General features: G+C 46.4%; 1 protein-coding gene across 1 annotated transcript; it reads left to right on the top strand.

Annotated features, from left to right (window-relative positions):
- The first annotated feature begins 2,141 nt into the window (after positions 1-2,141).
- LOC146175133 (uncharacterized) lies at positions 2,142-2,984 on the top strand. The gene has a single exon (XM_084585531.1). It carries the CDS (start codon positions 2,142-2,144, stop codon positions 2,982-2,984), a length of 843 nt encoding a protein of 280 aa, XP_084441657.1.
- The last annotated feature ends 22,621 nt before the right edge of the window (positions 2,985-25,605 follow it).

The raw sequence follows: 25,605 nt of genomic DNA, 5'->3' as shown, positions 1-25,605 counted from the left end.
GACTTGCAATCCTGGTGACACTTTGTAATCTTGCCGCGTAATCGTCGAGGGTGTCTTCATAAAGAGCATCGGCTTGATGGCGGCGTCGTCATCACTGGTTGCAGCGGGGGAGAATCTTCGTTAGTTCGCCGTGTAATAAACCCGCTTCCAAAGGACTCTCTTTAATGTCCCCTCTGTGGACTACGGGACATTCGTTGCTCGCCGTTGTGGCCCAAGTGAGGCAAATAATGAGCTGTGCGGCGATAGAGAGCAGAACGGCGGCTTCGCCGCACATCTGCCCTGCGCAGGAACTCGTCAATTTTTTGTATTGATCTCACGGGCGGGGTCGTGGGGCATGCATTGCAAAACCGCTAGGCCGATTAATCGGCACCGGTTGTAGCGAAGGGCGTGCCCAAACTCCGCATAGTGAAAGAATAACGCGTGGTTGTTGGAGGTCTTCCAGGTATCACATTTCCTGGAGCTGGAAAGTTGTTCATCCGGATGGCGAAAGGGGGCCAAGGGGCGTAACAGGCCTGCCTCATACATGAGGTTATTGCTCGCAGCGAAGGATCATGGCGAGTCTCACCGGAACGCAGGACGATAGTTCATGGCAGTTGGCTGTTGCGTCAGGGCCATCAGAGCCGTCTCTCGAGGAACACTCAGTGCATACTGGATTTCTTCATGGACGACGTCCGAGGGCAGTGCCAACTGGGGCGGTTGGAATGATGGCAGGAACCGATGGTGTTCCTCTAGGACGACATCTTGGATTATATCCCGCATGTTGACTTTGCCCAGAGGCATTCCATCAGTGTGAATGGTTAAGATTTGAGCTAGATGATTGTACTGCCAGGCTCAGGAGTATAGCGACTACTACCCGAATAACCTTGGAAATGATTCACGGGAGGGAGGAGGGGGGAAGGGTTCCTGACAAGACCCGCCAAAACTGTCTTTTTCATGCATCTAATTAGAAACTGCACCTCCCTTTCTTCGGGTATGTCGGGATCAGCGCGGCAAAGTAGGTGCCTCATTTCTTCTACCTATGCGAGCACTAACGCATTAGGGAGCTGGACGTTAGACTGAAGGAATAGTTTTGTACTCTCCTTGCTCACGACACTCACGAACCGCTGAAAGACATGGAGTAGTTCCTTCTTGAATTCCTCCCATATCGTATTGAGGAATAATGTTACGTGGCGGCAAGCTAGTGAACAAAGGAGAAAGAGAATTGAGAGATGATCTTCGATGACTGTGAGATGACGTTTAATGATTTGTTGGCGGGCCTAGCGCGAGCGCTCCTGCCCACGCCACTCAACACGTTTTCCTACTTCCCCGTCCGCAACACTACCCGGGGCCACCAAGCGATCGTCCCGATCGTGGACGAGGAAGTTTCTCCATGTTGATGACTCCTTGACATGACGATGGGCGTGACTGGATGGCTGAAGAAGAAGAGGAAGAAGGCAGAAGACAACTGCTTGCCGCCGCGATAATCCTCTGATGAAGCCTGGCCCAATATGCTTTAAGACCACTGGTCTCCAAGATCCGATGGCCGAGGCCCAAAGCATGCATCGCAAGGCATATGGGCAGGGGTCGTGTTCATGTGAGGTGGCGTTTTGGGTTTCTGGGGTCTCAGGTCCACAAATTTGGTCCGTAGGATCAAGTTGTCATCGGCTCTCTCGCTGTGTCTTGTGACCATGTGGGTACTTCTCAATGTTCTCTAACTTCACTCGATTTATTATAAGTTTACGCATAGCGTTCCTTTTATAGATCACTGTCAGTAGCTCAACTAATATCGGTTAGTAATTATTATTGGGTTTAGCTGACATGTGAGAGAACCCTTCCGTGCACAGCCATTGGGGCGCTAATTACTCAGCCCAATATAAGAGACAAGAGGATGGGAACTGTACTGGTGCATATTTTTTGTTGAAGCTAGTTCGCTGTCCCGTTGCCGCCTGATATAGCAGGCCCTGCCAAATATCTTTGTGGGGACCCGGTGACCAGTGTCTGTGGTTCATCTCCCCAAATTTGTTGACTCCGGACTTCGCGCCTTCACTCTCTGCGCCTGCCCTGCGCTTGCATCAGCCGCTTCACTGGGCATACCAGCGCCCACAGCTCGAGATCCCGCCTACCTTCGATCGTGTAAGCCATGGAAACGGATTCCCCAGCTCATGTACCGTCTCCGTCGCCTCAAACAAGTGCATTGCCATGAGTCCGTGGTCTCCGCTCTCAAGCTCCCGGATTTCTCGTCATCGAACTCGGATCTTTGGTTCCTCACCATCGAGGCCTTGTTCCGCCGGCACCGCACCATTTCGCAGGTGACCATGTTTGACTACGTCATTGGCGCGCTGACGCCTACTACAGCGGCGCTTGTTTGCGACGTCCTGCGCTCTCCGTCTGCCGATCTCCCTTACGGTCACCTCTGGGCGACTCTGATCCAGCGAACTTCCGAAACGGAGCCGCGTGGTCTGCAGAAGCTTCTTACAATAGAAGAGCTCGAAGACCACAAGCCTACCGAGATGTTGCATCGCATGACCACCCTATCTGGAGACTCCGCTGCTTCACACGACAGCGCACTCCGGCGGGAACTCTTCCTGCAGCGTCTACCATCACAGGTGCGCATGATCATGAGCGTGTCTTCATCTCAGACACTAGAATCTCTCGCTACGCTGGCAGAAAAGATCATGGACGCCGGTTATCCCTCCATGGCAACAATTCATCGTCCTCTTGCCCCTCAGTTGCCCAGCGCAGCTGCTGACGATCACTATGCCTGCCTCACCGATGCTACTGAGGAGCTCACCCTGCAAGTAGAGCGGCTTACAGTGGACATTGTAACCCTTAGTAAGTGGTGGCCGCGTTCCTCATCTCCACCTCGCCGTACCAGCCCCAGTACTCCTGGAAACCGTTCTCCGCCCTCCAATACCTCTTGCTGGTACCACCGCCGCTATGGCTCTAGCGCACGCCAATGCTGCCAGCCCTGCTCTTTCGCGGGAAACGGTCCGGCCGAACACTGAAGGCGACCGGTATTCTAGGTCCACGATCCATTCGCCTCTTCCATGTTACTGACCGTACAATGAAAGTCCGCTACCTAATCGACAGCGGTGCAGAGATATGTGTTCTTCAACTTACGTTAGCTGAGCGACGCCGTCCTTCAGCGACCTGCCCGCTTTTTCCTCCTTCGTCGTCCGCAACAATACGATTTTTATACCCCGTTCCAGCGGCCCGATTCCATGCAAAGAACACCTTTCGAAGCTACAATGCATCGTCCCAACTGTTGAAAATATCAACCAGTTCATACTGATTCATCCAGCTCTCCGGATCTTCTTCCTGTGCTCCCCTGAAACTTGTTGGCTGTCGGGGCTACATGAAGATGAGCGGAACAGATATTTGGCTCTGGACCATTGTCGAGACTTTGTGGCAGCCGTTGTTTCTGCCTAAAGCTTGTATATATGATAATTATTGAGAACAGTTGTATAATATATTGCATAATTGCATCCTTGACGCCCTTAAAGACCGAAAGTTTCTTGACATCGCATTATATTCTTACCTCGAAATATGAAATTTTTGGTTACTTTATATTCTAACATTTTCAATCTTGTTCGAAAGTTCTGAAATTTACTTATAACCCATTCACCCTTAATTGTTATCGTAGCGCCAATTCTGATGGACATAGGTTGCATGAAAATGTATACACTACTCTGCTGCATCGCTTAACAGGGGAAATCTTTACTCTCAAATAGCCCACTTGCATGCGCATTTAGCTGTCGAGCTTTAAATCACCATCCCAACCGCTGAGAATTCTCAATGATTATTGAAAGGTTCTAGCTACCGCTTTCAAAATTCTAGTTCTGCTTCACTTTTGGCACTCTGCCAGCTGTAATCATTTACGAATACAAAGCGCTTATGCGTTTGCTCTCTGGACGGTAGAGTGACTTTTCAATGTCTGGAATATAAGTATTTGGTCTTATGGTATGCGAGGGGAGAGGATGGAAGCCACAAGAAAGCTGAAGAGAAGTTTTACATAAAATCATTTTCGTGGCAATAATTATATATACTTTGTCACATTTGTTCCCATGACATGGATTATATCAATTATCCTGGTGCCATTAATTCCCAAATTCTTGGTAACCTTGTCGAGTGTAGGCGTGCACGTCTGCTGTTTGCGAGGGTCGAAGGGCGATTTGCAAGAGAAAGAAGACTGCAACACTGTGCGGCCATTGACAGTGAGAGAATTTCCAATCATGTGGAATTGAGGTGCCTGTTCTTGACCACCCATTCAGCGATTTCTCACTGAAAATTTCCTCACACCACTGCCGTTGACTGCATCTAATTTTCTTTCCTTTGAGATCATAGCTCGTCGGGTAAGTAGGTAGCTGCTTTTTCTTTCATAACATCCAAACGATTACACACGAGAGGCGCGGAACAATGTCCTCTCCGCAATTTGTGAGGCCTGCAACCGCACGTTATGATAATAAGTTATTACTTCTTGTTAGTCATTTTGCAGGAAATAATTTTTCTGGGATTGATGTTGAACCTGAATTTTTAGGCATGTAAAAGCAGCTCAACTCTGAATAAAATATGCAGGAGCTCCGTTTAGGCAAAGTAAATAAATTAAGGAGCGATTTATTTGGAACTTCAATAGCAAATTTGCAAGGTTTATCTTACCGGCTGCACTTGCTTCTTGTCGCTCCTGGACTATATCACGCCTGAAATTCTGTTCTCCGTCGGTTGTATCGTAATCTGAAAGTATTCATGATGCAAGTTTAGAAAATGTATTTTTATTAGTAGCAGAGCTAAGGTGAACAAAGAAATTAAAAGTAGAAAAAGACAAGGGGAAAGAGAAGACCTGTTTTCGTTCACATCACAATCCCGTGCGCGATCCTTGCATCATTTTACTGGTGCATAATCATTGCACACTACTGCGCAGCTTAGTAAACACATTTTATGGTGCTGGTTCACTATATGGCTGGTTTATATGCTGCGCCGTGCAGAACATGTTTATTTAATTTGTTCGAAGATGTCCATGAAGCAAAATGTATTAGGATAGCGTTGAAGGATGGAAGCTGTAACTTGTTTTCAGGAAATTTTTTCAGGAAATATCAATAAACACACGACCTGTGCTTTCAAAGTGTGGTCTTTTTTTCGTAAGGCACGAGTTTGTCGTCATTGGCCTTGCGAAGAGTGCCCTATTTGCGGGCTGCAGCCGGTCAATTTGTGACATATTGTAAGCGAAAATTGTGTCGCGAAGCAGGAAGACGCTGGGATGCAACACAAATGCTAAACTGCGACAGAATTTTCTTCATTTGGAATCAACGCTGACTGTTTGTCCTCTCCTGTTGATCTGTGTATTCTGAGTTATATCCTTCAAACGGTTACGCCACTGCATTAGTTGGTGAAGATCATCCAGACCCCGATATTTTACCACAGTTGCGCCTCGAGGAGCTGGCGCTGAAAGCTTCTTCCTCATTAATTCTACTCTGCACTGCTGCTGCGTCCCACACCTGTCAACATTTTAAAGCAGAAGCCTTTAGTGACTCATTCTCGAGGCATGAACCTCTCTGCCCATTCACTACCATGTGGCATCTTGAGGAAGCTACTTAAAAATAAATAAATCCTGTCACCACCACACTCCAACCATCATTTTTTGGATCCCTAGCCGTCCGCTTCAACCAACTGCGTGACGCCCAGAACTAGTATAAAACACGGTATTTATTACAGTGTAAGAATGTCATATGTACAAGGGCTATGTACAATTATACTGAAAAGAGCATCAAATCAACACGATACGCAATAGGATACATCATAACTCTAAACATGAGACAATATAGGACACATCACATAAGGTGATTGCAACTCCGGTTGAAAGTCAGCCTGAGCATACAATTTATTTAAATGGACAGTCGCTACAGAAGTTGTCTTTTGTAGAAACAAAAGATTCAAAATTTCTGTCCTTCATGCACGTTTTCCAGAGGTACTGTATCCCAGTTTGAAAAAACCTGTCTAAAGGCTTATCAACAAATAGCAATGGGCTGCAATATCGTAGAGAATGCGGTGTCAAATCAATAATTGTTTTCAGTATCTGTTGCAAAAAAATTCTAGAACATTGGATTTACAATCGATGAAATAGTGCTCAATGGTTTGCGAAGATTTACAAAGGCAGCAATGTGATGTCGATACAAAAATGGCCTTTTTCTTAACAACGTATTAAGAGGCAGGGTCTCAGTGTGTAACGTATAAAAAAAAGTCTTCGTACATGGCAAGAGCGGCATTTTCCGTACTATTTTGAGTGCATCAAGTCCCGGTAGATCAAAATACACAGAACGGTTAATGGGTGGAGGTACAATCATAGAAATTAAATCTTTTTTACAAACGCTTCCACGATACAAAACCAGGAACTCTGGGGAGAAACGAACAAGTAGGAATCGAAGGGATAAATACACCTCATCCATTACATCCCTTTAACACGGACGATCAGAAATGTTAAAAGACACGATAAGATTTGGTCAAACAGATTTGGAAGCGCCACGGAAAAACACGAAACGCTAAACTATCTTCCGCACATACAGATGAATTAGACAAGGCCGTCGGCGCTTACAGTCCGGAAAAGGTTACCACGTCTTATTGATTCAAAACATGAATTCCAAACAAAACTAGCGAACACTCTATGGAAACGCTGGATATAAACTCTGCCGCAGTGAATAATTTCCTGTGCATAATAAATTTTTGTGGCTAGAAAAAGAACCAGTGGTCACCCTGCCAAAATTAGAGAGAACATGAGGGATAAAATGTGAGCGTAGCGCTGAAGAGTCGGCATATGGTCTTTTCAATGGCACGCTATTCTTTTAGGCACGTGCTGAAAGGTACTTCAAGATACTTGGGTGGCCTAGATGTCCATCCCAAAGCTGCATATTCCATAGACATTGGTTCCCGCATTCCAAACCATAGACAGGAATTCTAGATCGGTTGATCTGAGCTAATGACACTAATCCTAAGTCCTTCATTAAACAAATAACCTCATCAACGCTTACTTTGTCAGCGAAGAAAAATACGAAGAAAATACGAGGTCATCTGAATAAGCTACAATCTTCAATTCTTGACCAGTAATACGAAAACCACTAGCTGCTCTGCTGTTTATGATACTTATGTAAGGCGGCTCCAAGTATCAATCGAACAAGAGCAACGGATGTGGGCATCCTTGATTAACGGAAGACTTGATAAGGACACGTTATGATAGACAACCATTTACAATCAATCTTAAGGAATATTCTGTGTAACAAAGGCGTAGCCCAGTATAAGCAATTGAACAAAGATTGGCACGATTTAGGAGAGTAAACAGGAATGGGGAATGAGACACCCGATCAAGCGCCTTTGCCAGGTCAACTTCCAGCAGCGTCAACTACTCGTGAGCGTCACTTCAATATTGCAGAACCGTACGCGCTGACGTCCGAGTATCACTAAGTTCATATATTATAGTGAAGGCTTCTCAAAGAATGAACAGGATATGCGAAAAGAAAATGTTTGCTGAAGAAAAAAAAAAGCTATCAGTGTCCACTATCCACGGCGTACACAAAAGAGTGCTGCTGACGCCGCGAATATAGCAGACGGCATTGGGATGATATCTCGTTGTGACGTCAGCGGCCAGTGGTTTCCATACCAGAAAGCTGTTCTCGATAATAATAATAATAATAATATTATTAATAATAATAATAATAATAATAATAATAATAATAATAATAATAATAATAATAATAATAATAATAATAATAATAATAATAATAATTCATGCTAAAACTGTCGTTGGCACAAAATGGACTCAAATTTCGAGATTTATATTTTAACATGTGTGGAGTAAGATGCGATCATCAGTTCATGCTGGAACGTTTGCGGTCATGACCCCTTTAAGGTTTTGGGTTTGGACAGGGTCATAACCCCGTTATCTTGGTTTTTCGAGCGTTCCTGCGCTGTCTGAGTGGCGCGTCAAGGGTGAAGGTGAGTGCGATTTCTATCTATTCCAACAGACAGCCTCTCCTAACTCAGTCATGGTGTGTGTTTTAGTGATGTGTCGTTATGCAAAGCCTAATCAGTGTCATGGCATATTAACTAACAAATAGCGCCCTTAAGATGCGTGCTTCTTATTTTTAGCTCACAACACCAACCCTCGCAACGCCTACGCTTGATTGTTTGGAGAAAGAAGACATTTGCGAAGCGAAGATAAAATAAAAGCAAGAGTATTAAGGGCGGCATTGTACAGAAACTTCCCGGTGCAAGCCATGTGAGGGGAAAACGCGAGAAATGCTATGACAGTTAATCATTGCCATAGGAAATATACGGGATTTAACTGGCTCTTGCATAAGGTCACGAAATCAAATATAATGGCAAGAGCTGCAAGCTCGGGGGATTGCTTCAAGAGGGAATGGTGAGATAGGCTTTAACTTTGCTTAGACCCTATGGTAATGACTAGCATACGCTATTCCTAGGCTATGCAAGCACACCGCTTAGGTTTGGTTAAACCGAGTCCTTATCTATACACAGTGATATTTCACACAATTGGTTGGTTTAAAATTGTATGCGAAGCCGAGTAAGGTGATTAAGGGAGTAAGCATTTAAAGTTAATCGGTAAACCGAAAACAACCGAAACGAAGAAGATGGTCATGACACCTTAGACCTCGAGCTTCGGTGTAGTACTATTGAAACGTAGCCAGCAAGTGTGAACCAAAGGCCTAATTACAGGATACGGAATGTCATTCGCGAACTCTTTGCATTCGATAAGTACAACAATGACGATAGGCTGATTTGTGCACCATAGCAAACATTTCGCCGCAGACGAAGTTTTTCACATATTTTGGAAAATGCAGGTACGTCAGACGTCGAATTATATTACCGAGAAACGTACACCCTCACACGTAACCATGTGGGTGACGTTTGAGCACCACAAAGCTAGTGGCGTCGGTGATAAACGTTTCACAACTTCGATAGGTAAAACGGAATACCTTGTACATCTGAATTTTTTCCCACGTTGAGGCAGAAGATTGTCAGTTAGTGACCAGGCTTTTGGGGTTGAGCATAAGAATTACTTTAGCGAAAGAGAAGGAACCAGATGCAGCTGAACCAGATGATTCTTAAAATCGCTTCAAACGATGAAGATGTCGAGATATAGAGAGATTGTGATGTACCGATGGGCTCAATGGTGTGGGTAGGAGCCCTGAAAAAGTAAGCGACTATATACCCAGTGCTTCATAGCAGTCTTGCTCATAGCGTCAATGAAGCCTGCTAAGAATGCTGGCAGGTATGCGCAGGGAAGCACTGGGAGGCTCGCGCGCTAAAGGTTAGCGCAATAGGCCGGGAAAAGGTAGCGGTTATGCACCCAGCGCTTCGCGGCAGCCACGCTTATAGTATGAATACTGACGAAGACGCGCTGACTGAAAGGCGACGCAAATCGTCGGATAAGGGGACGAGCTCTGTTGAACGGCTGGCAGTTAAAGAATCACTCAAGTAGAAGGCGTTGTGCGCACCGGCTTAGCCGAGCCGAAATAATGACCCAGGTGCGACGTCTAGTCACGCGAAGACCACCTCCAACAAACACTTGTCTACAGGGGCAAAGCAGGTGGGGTAGTGAGCACGGGATAAAATGCTGTGAGCTTGCAATGACAAGGGAGTTAGGTAGGGCAGAGTGACCACGCTTCTTTGTACCACCACTAAACAAGATGTCAAAACCTTTACCAGTTCCTGGAAGGCGGGAGGAATGAGGCGGCAGCAGCCTGCCGTGGCAAATGGCGCAACTGACTCACTCTGACCTTACTGTGAATCTCAAAAGCGGCAGTACAATATGAGTAGCAAGTGGCATTTTGTGTTTATTTATTTCTCTCATTCAGATAGAGAGGTTATTCACATTCCTGAAATTACCGACGGGTCGTTCATCTTGAGAGCCGAAGGTCTTCTCTCCACATTCGATAACGTATTGAATTAACGATTTTATGAACGTGTGTTTCATGTGAAAAGATGGTTTGCACTATGGGATTGCAAGGTGAAGTTCTAAACAGCCTTAAACTATTAATCGTACCGTTCGTGGCGATTTTCAGTTACCCAAATTTAGGCTGCGCCTATAGAGGGCTCAAAGCCAAGCAGCTGAGAGACCCGTCTGCTGTTATGTGCTAGGTTTACATCCTCTTAATCATCGGCAATTCAAACGAGGGAATGCTTTGCGGTTAAACAGTTTCAATTTACATCTTTGTTATATATTCTGTATTATATGCTTTGAACGCAGCCTCAGGTCTTCACGCAAAACTTCAAGAGTCAAGTCTTCGCAATACCGACCAGGGCGGGGCGCCACTGGTGAAAGAAACCTTCGCAGAAGCGTTCGCTACCCTTGACGGCACATATCAGGCCTAAAGTTCAAAAGAAGATACTTAAAATCATCCCTGATATGATACATTGAAAATCGCAACATGGTGTGCTATTCATTCATGCTATTTATTGGATCTGGGGCGTTACACAGTCTGATTCGCATTGAAGAGCTGCTGTGCTTTGGACATTGTGGCTGGAGTAATCATTTGCCGAAACCTGCAGTAGGCTTTATTTGAACTCGATTAGATTTTATGTTTTTGATATTTTTAGCCCCAAAGATACGACAGGGAGTGGTTTATATTACGTTCTTCATTTTGTCACCGTGCAGGAGGATATTGTGGTGCTGTATACAATAGCATCAACATTGATGGGGCGATGCTGTGCATGTTAGGCTGAGGTTAGTTTGTAAGCCAGGCTACGCAGTCTTGTTACGATTTCAGATTGCTTATCGGCTCGGGCTGCAGCTTTCTTCAAGTCATCAACGTTAATGTCGGTGCTTTAGTGGTGTTAGGCCAAGCCTTTAAGCAATGTCTTAGAGTTCGAATCGAAGTTGGTGTATTCTTCGAGCAAACGTTTGCAAGCAAAACGACGTGGAATAATAGGATAGTTTGACACTGAGATGAGAGAAGGGGACTGAGCGCCATATTGGCATTCTGAAATTGGAATAAAACGCCATTAAACATGGCCTGATGTTGGCTCCAGTCTTATATAAAGTCATACCTTCAAAAGTATATCTTCTAGAATGTTAGCGCCTCAATGTTAGCGCCTTCTTGCAACGCTTAACGAGGCTGCTTTCGAAATGAAAGTACTAGCGTGTTTCTTCGTGCTTCCTTAGCATCAATATTGCAGATTGTCTTTGCGAGATGGGTATTTTGATGTCCAGGAAGGTAACCTCAAAAGTGAGTAGGTACTGTCATTCCCAATTTTTAGAGTTATCGATTAATTAAAGTAATTCATCTTCAGCAAGACATCGATAAGAAATATGTCTATAGCCTCTAATAGAAAAGAGACTAGAGGAAGCCTTCAAGAAATTAAGTTTTAAGATTTTCTACGCATTTGTTGGCATAATTATAACCAAGCGTACTGCCAATTAAAGCTCATTTTATTTGCACACAACGGTGACCGTCGAATTCGAAATTGTGCATTTCTAACACTAAACGCTGCTGGGTTTCGACGGTCAGGTGGCCAATTAGCTTTTGAACTTTACAATTTCTTTAAGTGCTAACAGATTTCCAAATGTCATTTGAGAGGAATAACTTTGTATAATGAGGCCAAAGCTGAGGGTAGCAAGGAGGCTGTTTTTGCGAATGAAGAGGTCAACTTTTTCGGAAAGGAAATCAGTTGTATACACGAAAAACGAAGAGATAGCCGTTAAAATGTTTTATTTATTTATTTATTTCATACCCCAGATCATTGTACAGATCCAAGCAGAACAAATAGATAAGTAGATATTACAAATACATTACAAATATTGCAAAGTATTATTAAGCAAAATATTACAAATATTACAAGATATTGCAAAGTAGATATTACAAATACAGATACATTACAAATACATTACAAATAGAATAATTAAGCTGTTAAAGGGAAGCTGAAGCGGTTTTCAAATTGCATGAAATTCGGTGGTTGGAAAGAAGGGGTATTGTTAATCATGTGTGTCAATTTTGTTTTTTCAATTTAACTGATAAAAAAAAAAAACAGAACTCGCCTGTTAAAAACGCGCCGCGGTTACGCCCTCGTCGCTGCCGGGAGCGGGGAACAGGCGGTTGCGACGTGAATTTGGGAACGCCTTCCGGCCGGCTAGTACGGCTGCGCGTTTTACACGCTTGATTCTCTCCCTCCCGCGCTTTAGCTATCTACGGATCAGCACAGTCTGCTGCTGGTGCCATTCGTTTTCTCCAGTTCTATCATTCTGTGCCGAAGGTTCCGCGCGTTCAAAGATCCCATGAGGTCACCCAGCAGATACGCAGCTGTTGCGGAGTGGCGTTCCGCGCAGTTCGACGCCCTCCGACTAGAGAGCCTCTTTTGCTCAGTTGTAAAATAAACGTCGTTTAATGTTCGAAAATTGTTTTCTTGTGTCATTAGAAAACAAGCATTCCTGTGAATGCGTGAAGCAACCGGCTTTACGTTGTTGCGAACTTTGGTGGTCCAGGCGACATGGTGCTTTATAGTCTCCCAGAGGATAAATTTTCGGCGCTGTGGGCCTCTGTCATGAAAAGGAAAAAAAAATCTTGCCTTTGGAATCAGCTGTGTTTTGCACCGATGATTTGCATGCCGATGACTATAATCAAATCTTGGCAGTGATTGCAGCCATTGGGGATTTCAATTAAATCAGCACAACTGAAGTCCACGGCCGTTCTGTCATTGTTCCCGCACCTAATTAGGTTAATACCACTGCTGCACGGCTGGCTTCACGGTCGTTACATTTAACCTAGAATACCGAATTAAAACGCGATTTGCGGCTCATTGTTGTTATACAGCTCTCCGCTCTTCTCGGCTACGTCAACAATTATCAGTTAGGTACAGCAAATGAAATGAATATGATTGGTAGAATGAAGCTGCATTTGTATTAGTCATTTATAACGCAGTGTCTGAATTGCCGTGCTGCTCGCGCTCCCAAGTATTGTCCTAAAGCAGCACTGTCTCCACTGTCTCCGGCCACGTCTTCTGTAAACTATCCGTGGATCCCTTGCGCTATAGTGTGAAGAAAGCGTGATCAAATTTATCGCTATCCTAAATAATAAGCGTAAGGATAACGGAATGTCAAAAATTAACATTTATTGAGCCTCGGTGACCCGTACTGAGATACTGGTGGGATAGCTGCGATAAAAGCAAGTTTCTCTTCACAGCTGTGTAGCGGCAGTCGCCGGTGCCGTCACTGCTCATCCGATCTTCTTGTACGTATACATTAGCTCATCTTCTGAGGCGGCGCCGTGATAAATGATATCTTCATTTCATTGTGGCACAAAGTGATTTGCAGTAGGGAGTTCTACGAGTAGCCTGTTCACTACAGTGCTGCTCAATTTCCAAGCGTCGTCTGCTGTGGCGCCGATGCGAAACAAAATATAGGCCTAGCGACAACCAGGGCGTGCGCTCTTCCAGAGCGCTCGTCGGGCACGCTCGCTGGAAGCACCGTTCCGATAAATTAGCTTCATCCGGCGCTGCAGGCGCTGCGAACATTTCTGATGTCATGATGCGGTTGAAGCCGGACTATATTCGGCGTTGTGTTGAAGAGCGCACCTCGCAAACTAGCGGCAAATATATATAGGACGGGCAGCTGCAGCTGCAGTACGCGAGCGTTTGTTGTTGCGCCGTTGGGCGATACAAACGCGCTGTTGACTATGATCCCATCATAGACAATGCCTATTCCTTTTTTTTCTGCTACTGAGACGAACTTTAGTGTGTAAAAAGCAGTTGTTAATGCGGGCCAGCTCTTGCACTTTTCGACTCGCGCAAATGTGCTGACTGCTTTCGCTGTCGGCGTACTCGACAGCGTCTTTCGTAGCGCCGTATTTTTTTTTTTAACTGCTGGTTGTTCGAACGCGTACGGTAAGTGTTAGAGGTGTTTTACATTGTTCGAATAATCAATAACATTTTAGACCGAGCTGTCAAGACTCCTGAAGCGACGCGTACGCAGCAACATCCCCGGTGCCGGCCTCGCATATAACCAAACTTGACGTCATGCTGGATGCTGCCAATTACAGACAACAGCGGCGTTTGCCTGGAGGACGGTCCCGCTGGTACTAGTTTTCTTGTAAAAACTGCCGTTTGCGCTCCTTTCTGCCTTTTTAAGTATGATAGTTACGCGCAATACGTTTCAGCTCCCCTTTAAGGAACTAGAGATCTGTTTGGCGGTTTTGATCTCAAAAAAGACTATTCGTGCAGCATTGATTTTATATTCATATGGACGAAAGTAAAATCTATGATGAAAAATTTAAATCGTTCCTCTGCTCTATAAAACTGACGGAGAGGAATGCTACCGACCTGCCGATATTTTTGCCGGCACCCTCTCGTATCCGCCCTTTTTATGCGTCAGTGTCGAAGCATATATTCCGTACCCTTTGTAAAACAGAAGATGAATTTACACCATTGTTTCCCTATGCCTGAAGACATTTCTGCCATCGGTGACGAGGTGGCCAAAGTTTGCCAGCAGCTTGATCACCTTTCCAATCAGGTACCTCATTTTTGTAATGTGCACAGTCAATGCGACTCAACATATGCCCAACCTGAGCAACCTGCCGCTAAAACTTCAGTAATATCCCTCGCTATTCTGTAAGCCAATGTCCTCCACTAACCCTACCCTCCCCCTTATAATACAATGTAATTGTTGGGATCTCACTAATAAGCTTCCTGAATTACAAGAAAATAACGTTATTCGAACTCTTTCCGGTTATTTCACATATCATTGCCCCTCGATACCCGACAGCCGCAGTGGTCTCGCTCCCGATAAAGCGGAACTATATTTTCATACTTGGACTCCTCATTCTCCTATAGTCCTATTCCGCTGGTGCAATACCAGTCAGAAAGTGACTGCCATTATTACTAAGCACTAACGTACTCCAGTTATATATGTCTCAATTCATGCACGACTGCTGCTCAACCTTAGATACCCCAGACATCACCGCACCTCACACCCAGTGTACCCATACTTGTTGGCGGAAATTTCAATGTACTGCACAAAGCCTGGGGTTACATTCAGGACTCTAAATGGTGCCGTCAAATTTACGATGCAGTTTATGATCAATTATTTAAATTTTTTAATAAGTTGTCAAATTATAAACTCGCGCTTGGGCCTGCATGGACTCCAGACCTTGCGTGTCTGCTGGTTCTGGGGTATTTCAGTTGATTTGGGAACCCTTTTGGTTTGATTTGGGTTTATTTCTTTTGCTATCAATGAAGACCAGCCAAACCCTGACCTTCACCTCTCTAACTCTGGGCACGGCGCAAACAAATTGGACTTATGCGTCAGGCAGCATCCATCCAATAAAAATGCGCAAGCAGACTTTCGTAGAGTAACCGCTAATGTCACTTCGGTATTCTAAGCACCTTCTGCACAAACGTTGGAGAGACTGGTGCTCTCACCTAAGTACTTCGGGAACAGCCACCTATAGCTTGCTTTTTGTTCCATGGAACGGAAACCCTCCGTTAAATACTACGCGAGTATTCGAATTGCCTTGTGTCTTTCGCAAGAAACATTTGCTAAGCAAGCAGCCCTTGAGTTCTTCCCCAATTACTACTACCATTGTTCACCCATTCTACTCAGTCTGGGCAATCAAGACATGGAGATAGAATCACATGCCCTTCCACCATTCATTTTGAACCTTACTACTGCCACAATTGCTGAGCTGATAGCTGTCACTAAATACATCCGCACTAACACAGCACCCGGCTATGATGGCGTGACTTATGCCCTATTCCTCCCCAGTCTGGAAGATGAATCGTGGATATCAATTGTCAGAATTTTCAAAGAAAACTGAATGTGTTGCGAAATGTCATCACATTGAAAAACTAAAGCGCGGAAGCTCACCGAAATCTTGGTGCTCTAAGCCCGATTGTCATCACTCCAACTATCTCTACGCCCTAAATCCCACGGCTTCTCGAAGTCGACGACGCTACCCTCCTTTTGTCAAGAAAGGAGCCCTCCGGCGCCGCACACGTGCACTTATCCCTCCGTGTGCGATGTCCCTTCCCCGCGGTCTCACCCGTGCAGAGGAGGCTGCGCTTAGGAGGATCCGGGTCGGTATTGCCTTTACACCAGCTGTAACTAGGACGTAGTCGTACTTCCAACACATATCCTCACCCAGGATGCCCGATCTGAAAAAACGAAGATGTTGAGACCGACATCCTCCACTTACTGTGGGACTGCCCAGCACTCAAGCCAACACGAATTCGGCACTTGAGCACAGCTGGCCTTTCAGCAAACAATCCTGCCTCATACGTCACCTTGGACGCAGGCACCTCATCATCGCTCACTTCTGGACTTCATAAAATGAGCCAACCTTTTTCATTCATTTAATCATTTATTCATCCTTCATCTCATACCCTACTGATGCCCTGAGGCAATGAATATCGCCTAAAAGAAAAAAAAATCTCTACGCCCTAAGAAAACTAACTTGCCACTAGACTCTCCTTTGACCGTCACTAGGAATATACTTCTTCACAAATTGCCTTCCGACCTGGGTAAAGACCTGAAAATGTTCTTCAGGAGGCGAAACGAAGTGGCGTCCGTGTGCTGTGCGATGTCAGCGCACGTTAAAGATCCCCAGGTGGTCGAAATTACTCCGTAGCCCTCCACTACGACCCCCCTTTCTCTCTATCCACTTTCACTCCCACCTTCATCCCTTCCCTTACGGCGCGGTTCAGGTGTCCACAGAGCAAGTGTGACAGATACTGCGCCTTTCCCTTCCTATGAACCAACCAACCAACCAACCTTTTTTGCCAACGACGTGATACATTGTTCAGATCACAGTCGTCTTCTTCGCACAGTAGTAGCAACAGATATCACGAAGGCATATGACAACCTCCTCCACGCAGCATTCCTGAACGCTATGTCATCGCTTGGAATGCCTTCGCAACTTTGTCTTGCAAATCACGCTTTCCTGTGCCACAGAATGTTTGCTATACGTGCTTTATTTCTAATTGTGGACTACCGAAGGACCTAATTTTAGCTCCAACTTTCTTTAATATTGCATTATTTCCACTCATATATGTCCTTTCCTCACTTCCTAATGTTAGAGTTTTAGTTTATGCAGATGATATAGTTCAGATATTATATGGTTCAGAAATTGCTCAGTCCAGGTGCAGCAAGACTTCCAGCAAAATACCACCAGTGTCGCTCAGATATTTCTCAATAACAGTGACCTATCCCCCAAACTCTCCAAAGCATGCCATGTCCATGTGGGCAATGAAGCTGGCCTTCGAACTTTCAAAGCCCCTCCATTCGCACTCACGATTCACAATACACTTAATTGAAGTGGAACCTACCAAAGTCTTACACCTGCACTTTCAATCTTAAGAAAAAGCAGAGTTTGGGTGTCAGACGTGCTCCAGAGTGCCATGAAAATACTTGGACATTTCCGAAACATAGGGAATGATTCTGGTGGTGCCCGCTCAGATACTGCTTGCTGACGTGTTCTTGCTCTCAACCTCGGCTCCTATACCAGGCATAGTTTCGACAATGGTTCGCATTTGAGACACGCAACCAGTAAGCCATGCAAGTTGTTACTGAACTGCCTTGTGTAACTCCTATTCGTCTGCTCAAGGAGTAGACCCACCTCAACCAGGTGGCAGAATTTCCCAACGACAAAAAAAAGCTTTCCTTCATCATGAATTTGAGCATCACCCGTATAAATGGGAATATTTCCTCCCTACTTCTAACAAGCCTCTTTTCCTAAAGAAGCCACAATTCTTATCATAATTCCCACCAGCTTCTTGTACACCTGATGACTATCCGTTACACAAATATTGCCGTTACCCCAACAGGTATTTCAACTGATTTTATAAGCTCAACACATCCTCACCTGAACAGAAGTCGAACCTACGTTACCGATACCAAATCTCATCTTGTCTTCGAACTGAAAACGATCTTAAACTCCATAGAAACGTTCAATACCGACGCCGCGTGTAATACACAAGTTCACGTAATGACATACTCGACAGAAGCATTGAAGCTATTAAATAAAGCCCGCTATAGCGTTACGGCACACAGGCTATACATGTTGCTTGTCTCCCGTACCCAGTGCCGATATTCATTCACTGGGTCCAAGACAACACCGATGAGACTACCTTCGCAGAAAATGTGCTTCCTTATGCAACAGGTGTGCCACTACCTCTCCATGATTCTTTGCCATCACATCCAGTTCTGACGCGTCTCACATCTTTAGCATCCCTGAGGTAGCGTACAGGTGTTCTCATTCCCTCGTGTACGAAACCACTTCCCCCAATCTCTCGAGGCGGGGGGGCGGGAATCTCTCTGAGAAGGCTGATTCCGATTTCCGCTACACCCGCAGTCCGACTACGCTGGCAAATTGGGAGGGTACCAGTTGCGAACAAATGTCCGCGTTGCAAAGTACCCATTTGTGACACCACAGTCCAGTGTCTACTATGGGCATGCCCAGGAACTTCGTTTGTGCGGAATACTATTCTCCTAAAGGCAGGACTTTCACCTGCTAATGACTCTCATTTGCATTTATGGATAACGAAGAATATTTAAGATCACAGTTTGCGATTTCTTATATACGAATGACAGCCGTAAATTAGTAAATACTTAAATAAACAGAATCTACTGGAGGAACGTGATAACGAATGAAGATATTCGCAAATTTATCAATATTTTTATCCGCTGCAAGGTCTTGTAGCGTGGTTAGAACCGCATCTATCGTTGCATCCTAAGCAATACGCTTTTAGATTGCTTAGCAGTCGTGCCTCATTCTTATAGCCGCGGTTATTCATGATGACATGCACCATTCTGTGTTTGCATGCTGTATAATTACAGTCTGTCGGAACGTGTGACGTAAAATCAGTTGCTTACCTGTTGTTCCACTGCCTTCTTGAATTGACGCTATATATAATTACATCTAATCTATCTGCCATTCTTATAACTATGTCGGAACAGACAAACACACATGCAGTTTACTGAAATTTACACACACACACACACACACACACACAGATATATATATATATATATATATATATATATATATATATATATATATATATATATATATATATATATATATATATATTGTTACGGACGACATCAAGGAAGAAGAAGCGGGCAGTGGCGCGGACGGGAGCGCTCGGTCACGCGAAAATTACGGCTTTAAGCGCACCACTTGTACAATTTCAGGCCGCTGGCGTCGAACACTGACGGTCACAGTTCCATCTGGAATAACTTCGTAATTAACGCTGTTTAAGCGGCGCAGGACTTTATAGGGTCCGAAATAGCGGTGGAGTAGTTTCTCGCTCAAGCCTTTGTAGCGCACGGGGGTCCACACCCACACTTGGTCGCCTGGTTCGTAGTGGACTTCCTTGTGCCGGAGGTTATAATGTAGAGCGTCGGTGGCATGCTGCTCCTTGATGTGCAAGCGGGCCAGCTGACGGGCTTGCTCGGCTTGTTCTGCGAAATGGGCGGCATGGGGTTCGACCGCTTCTTCCCCGCACTGGAGCATCGCGTCCAACAACGTGCGGGCCTCTCTGCCATATACGAGACGGAACGGCGTAAACTTCGTGCTTTCCTGCGGCGCCGTATTGTAGGCGAAGGTGACATACGGCAGGATCTCGTCCCACATTTTATGTTCGACATCGATGTACATTGAGATCACGTCCGCTAAAGTTTTGTTTAGTCGTTCCGTTAATCCATTTGTCTGAGGGTGATAGCTGTTGTGCGATGCTCAGTATGGCTGAGAGTTAAGGTGTCCCGCAGTAGCCGAGCTGTAAATGCCTTTCCTCTGTCAGTAATGATGGTCGACGGTGCACCGTGTCTGAGCACAATGTCGTTCATAAAGAATCGAGCAACTTCGCCGCCAGTACCTCGGGCAAGGGCCTTCGTTTCAGCTTAGCGTGTTAAGTAGTCTGTGGCGACTACGATCCACTTGTGTCCGTTCGAGGATAAAGGAAATGGGTCTAAAAGGTCCATGCCCACTTGTTCGAAGGGTGTGAGGGGTGGTTCAATAGATTGTAACATACCGGATGGCTTGAGCGTGGGTTTTTTTCGCCGCTGGCATTGTCGACAAGTCTGTACATAATGTCTAACGCTCGGAGAAAGATGTGGACAGAATTAGTTCTTCCGGACTCGGTTTAGGGTGCGTGTAAAGCCAAGATGTCCTGAAGTTGGTTCGTCGTGGCAGGCCAGGAGGATTTCGTGCCTTAGATCAGGCGGTATGACTAGCAGGTATGTTTTTGCACTCGACGTAGAATTCTTCTTATAAAGCACCGCATTGCGGAGGCAATACGACGACAACCCCCGAGCAAGATACCGGGGTATTGTAGGATGCCCACCTTCAAGGTGGTCAATAATCAGTCGCAGCTCGTCGTCGGCACGCTGTTTGGAGGCGAGATCGGACGTAGTGACTGCTCCGAGGAAGCTATCGTCGTCGGTGGCATCTGACGAAGGAGTGCCGACGGACGCGCGGGACAGGCTATCAGCATCGGTGTGCTTCCGGCCAGACTTATAATTAACATCGAAATCGAACTCCTGCAGGCGCAATGCCCAATGTGCTAAGCGGCCACAGGGATCCTTTAAGTTTTTCAGCCAACACAACGAGTGATGGTCAGTGATGACACGAAACGGTCGGCCATAAAGGTACGGGCGGAACTTGGCAGCGGCCCATACAACCGACAAACATTGTTTTTTAGTGGTGGAATAGTTACACTCAGCACGGGAAAGTGCACGGCTGGCGTAGGCAATTACTTTCTCGACCCCGTCTTGGTGCTGAACTAGAACGGCACCGAGGCCGACGTTGCTCGCATCCGTGTGTAACTCTGTGTCGGTATCATCGTCGAAATGTGCTAGTCTTGCTGGGTCCGGCAGGCTGGGGAACAGCCATGCAGTGCCTCCTAACCTTTCGCCGATGGCGCAAGAAGTCGCAGGGCGCTGATGCTCCTGACCAGGATGGGGGTGATGATGAAGCACCCCGCACCTTCACCAAATGTTACGATACGGCAAGCCGATGAAAACGGGAGAACACAGGACAGAGAGGTGGTCGATGACAGTTAGATGACGTTTAATGAAAATGTTGCCGGGCCTAGCGCGAGCGCTCCTGTCCGCGCCACTGCCCGCTTCTTCTTCCTTGATGTCATCCGTAACAATATATATATATATATATATATATATATATATATATATATATATATATATATATATATATATATATATATTGTGAGGCACTGCTCGAACAAACGTCTTTATTCCAGCCACTTTCTGGAACGCTGTGATTTATCTTGCAAACACCGCTGAATGATGGCAATGTTGCGTATGTACAGATGAAAGAAGTGAAAGTTCTGGCACCGCGCTAACACAGATACCCCCGGCAAGGAAGCGGCCACCCTGATCGCTGTTTAGATAGATGCGGGTGGGTAGGCGGGTGTACGCCTTCATGCGCGAAACATGAACATCTTCTGAGCGCCAATGCCGATCGGCGACAGTATGCAATGGGGCAACGCGACAGTTCACGGGAGATGTTTGCTGGACCACGGTGTAAGGACCGATATAGCGATGGAGTAACTTCTCGCACAATTCAGGCGTGTGGATCGGCGTCCAGAGTAGCACTTCATCACCGGTTAAGAAGGAAATGCCGTGGAGCTGGTCATAGCGGTGCTTCGGTCTTGCGGGGCGGCTTCAGTGTTGCGGCGAGCAATTGCCGGTAATGGGCCATAAGTGTAGGAAACTGATCGCCCAACGATGCAGATGGGGAGGCAGGAGCAGAGAAGAAGGTTGTGTCGAATGGAGTTGTTGGTTGACGGTCATAAACTAAGAAGAATGGGCTCTAGCCATTGGTGCGTTGAACGGCAGAATTATAGTCTTAGGTAACGAAAGGCAAAATGATTTCGCAGTTTTTATGGTCAGGACTAACGTATGTGCATATCATGTCGGACAAGGTGCGGTGAAAACGCTTCAAGAGGCCATTGGTCTGAGCATGATAACTAGAAGATCTCTTGTGGACAGTATTGGAAGCGTGGAGTGCTTCCGCCAGGACTTGGGAAAGAATTGTCTTCCCATGGTCGGTAATCAAGATACGGGGAGCACCATGACTCAAAACGATCGCTCGCAGGAAAAGCTCGGCAACTTCAGAAGCGGCACCGGAGCAAAAAGGGGTTGTTTCAGCGTAGCCCGTCAGATGGTCAATGGCGGATAACACCCATCGATGACCAGCGGCCGTGAGCGGTAGAGAGCCGAATAAGTCAATGGCGACAGAATCGACAGGCACGGATAGGCAAGGAAGAGGTTGCAGGGGGCCAGGAAGAGATGTTGACCGGTTACGATGTTGGCAAGGCGCGCATGATGATATGTATTCGGCGACGCTGGTAGAAAGCCCGAGCTGAAAGCAGCGGCTTTTTATACGGTCTTACGTCTTGTGGTGTCCTAAATGACCGGCAGTGCCTTCGTCATGGTAGTCCTCCAACACTCGATGACGGAGAGAGCGGGGAACAACGAGAACCCACCGGTGACCAGTCGAACTGGTATCATCAGGATTATCAGCCTGACTGTATACCCACTGCAGGGCGAAGGCCTCTCCCATATTTCTCCAATGAACCCGGTTATGTGCTAGCTGCATCCACTTGACCATTGCGAACTTCTTTACCTCATCCGCCACCTAACTTTCTGTCGCTCTCTGCTACGCTTTCCTTCCCTTGGAATCCCGTTTCTTACCGTAAGCGACAATCGATTATCCTTTCTTCGCACTACATGTCCTGCCCATGCCCATTTCTTCTTAATTTCCACTAGAATGTCAGTAACTTGAGTTATCTCTCTGACCAACTCTGCACGCTTCTCATCTCTTAATGTAGTATACAGAGCGGTAAAGCGTTCCGTGCTGAATCCGAAAAAGGCCGAGCTGACGGCGCAGGCGACTGTTGGGTGCCGGTGACCGACCGCGCAGGCGAGCGATAATTGTCCTGCGATAAGGATCATCCTGCTGCAATGCCGGGAAGTTACTGCTTAGGTCCAGTGGAGAGGCCTCGATGGGTGCAACATCTAGACGATTACCAGAAGGCTGACGTGAGGGGCAGAGTGTAGTAGCCGGATGGGAGTTGGTTGGAGTAGAAGACAGCGGGCAACGAGAAAGGGCGTCAGCATCGAGGTGTTGTTTGTCGAATTTGTACGTGATGGTGAAGGTATACTCTTGTGAACGTAGCACCCAGCGGCCGAGCAGCATAAGTTCTTTACGACGACAGCCAACACAGCGCATGATTGTTGGTGACGACTGTGAAGTGACGGCCATACAAAAAGGGTCGAAGGTTTTAAACAGAGTTAACAACGGCAATGCATTCTTGTTCCGCAATGCTGTAGTTACGCTCAGCTGCTATGAGAGAACGGCTAGCGTATACCACAACCTGCTCTTCGGATGCCACCGATGCCTTGTCCACTGGCCTCAGTATGAAGAATGGTGGCAGCTGTCTCACCAAAATGTGGAAGCACAAGAGCTGAAGTGAGTGCTTGCTTGAAAGATTGGAAGGCCTGTTCACATTCATTGGACCATAAGAAAAGCGCGTCAGACTTCAGGGGGTTGTGTAAACGAGCCACAATAGCAGAAACGTTTTGGATAAAACGTTCGAAGTACGACGCCAACCCAAGGAAGCTGAGCAGTTCTTTCTGAAGTTTGGGCTAAGGAAAAGTATTTACAGTTGCAATTTTCTCGGGATCTGACTGTGTACCCGCTTTGCGAACAACATGGCCAAGCACTTTGACGATTTTGCTGGCGAAATGGCATATTTTAGTGTTGAGCTAGAGACCAGCTCGTCCCAGACATGTGAGAACTTCTGTTAGACGGTGCAAGTGGTAGGCGAAGTCGGACAAAAATACGATAGTATCGTCTTGATAACACGAACACGTCTTCCGTTTTATTCCTCGAAGCCCTGTGTCGATTATGCCCTCGAAGATGGCTGGAGCATTACATAAACCGAAAGGCATGACATTAAATTCATAAAGACCATCGGGAGTAGCAAATGCAGTCTTGTCCTTGTCGGATTCGTGCATGGGAATTTGCCAATATTCCGAGCGCAAGCCGAGACTTGAGAAATACTCTGCTCCCTGAAGTGCATCATCGACGCGTGGTCGCGGGTAAACATCTCTGCGGGTTATCTTATTAAGGGCCCGGTAATCCACGCAATACCGCACAGAACCATCTTTTTTTTTCCTGACGGGAAAACAGGAGAGGACCAGGGGCTGCTCGATGGCCGGATGATGTTTCGCGCAAACATGTCGGCAACATAGTCCTCAATGATTCTCGTTCTGATAAGGAAACGCGATATGGGCGGCGACGAACAATGGTTGATCCCTCACTCTCTATGCGGTATGAGGTGACATATGATTGGCCTAAATTTGATGTACACACATCAAAAGAGTCTGTGTTTGAAAAGGACCGCAAGCAATGCCGCCGACTCTTTAGAAGCCAGGTCAGTGCTGATGGTTGCCGCATGTGCCGAGGAAGGTCGCTGAGGAGGAGCATCAGATGGTGGAGAAGCACAGGAAAGCTTGGCGAGGGGAACAGGATCTCCTACAAAAAGAAAGCCAACAGTTCCTCCTTTCGGTAAAAATAAAAGCTGGGTACGAGTGTTCATCGCCGCGACAACCGCTCAACCGCAGTTGAAACAGGTAAGGCAGGAGGCAAGCGCTAAGCCATCGGAGGCCCACCATGGTACCGGCATCACTAAAGCATCGCCGGCAAGTGCATAATCCAGGTTAACTACGATGAGGTGCTCACTGCTAGGGCTCAAAACGTAGTCTAGGGTAGCGAGCGCAAGTAGCGGGGAGGAGGCAGATTTTGGGTCGAACTCAGTGTCCGCAATGTGAATTAGGTGGTCACGGCAGGAGATAAGGGCAGATTCCGACTATAAAACTTCCCAGCCTAAAATTATTTCATGAACGCCCGAAAAAATTTCCGCAAACTTGATATAATGCCGCTGGTCATCGATGAGAACGCACGTTGTGCATTGCCCTATGTGTGTGATGGTAGTAGCGTTGGCTCCATGGTGGGGGGGACCGATGTACGGAGTTATTACTTTACGGAGACGATAACACAAGTTCCTATTAATGACGGAATAAGCGGCACGCGTATCGCTGAGGTCTTCAGCGCATAATCCTTCGATCAGTACTTTCAGGATGTTAGACGGGTGTCCGGGAGGGATTCCAGAGTTCGGATGTGAAGCAACTTTCCCTCCGAAAAGCCCTTCTCTTAGTTTTCCGCGCTAGGAAGGAACGATTAGGAGAACGGTAGAAGGGGGGACGGGTGGCGTAAAGGCGTTGGGGAGCGGCGTCGGGTAGAACAAGTGTCAGAAATTATCCTGGGAAACCTGCAGTGAAGAATAACGATAGAAGGAATCGGAGTATGGGTTCGTAGAAGCTTCAGGTTGGCGCTAGCGGGCATTCTCAAATAAAGCATAGCCACGCTGTTCGTCTTGCTGGCGCCGGTGTAAAATGCGGGAGATGCGACCGCGGATTCCGCAGTAATAGCAGACTGGACGGAAAGGACGCCAGGATTGTCGGTAACGGGGTGGTTGAGAGCATGAGGTACCGGAGCAACAAAAGCACACACAGGAGCAGGACTAGAAGAATGGACTGGGGACGGT

The sequence above is a fragment of the Amblyomma maculatum genome, chromosome 11 (genome assembly GCF_055883805.1).
Source record: "Amblyomma maculatum isolate TAMU_Amacu chromosome 11, ASM5588380v1, whole genome shotgun sequence".
In the NCBI taxonomy this organism is placed as follows: Eukaryota; Metazoa; Arthropoda; class Arachnida; order Ixodida; family Ixodidae; genus Amblyomma; species Amblyomma maculatum.
This window is presented reverse-complemented; position numbering and strand designations above follow the sequence as displayed.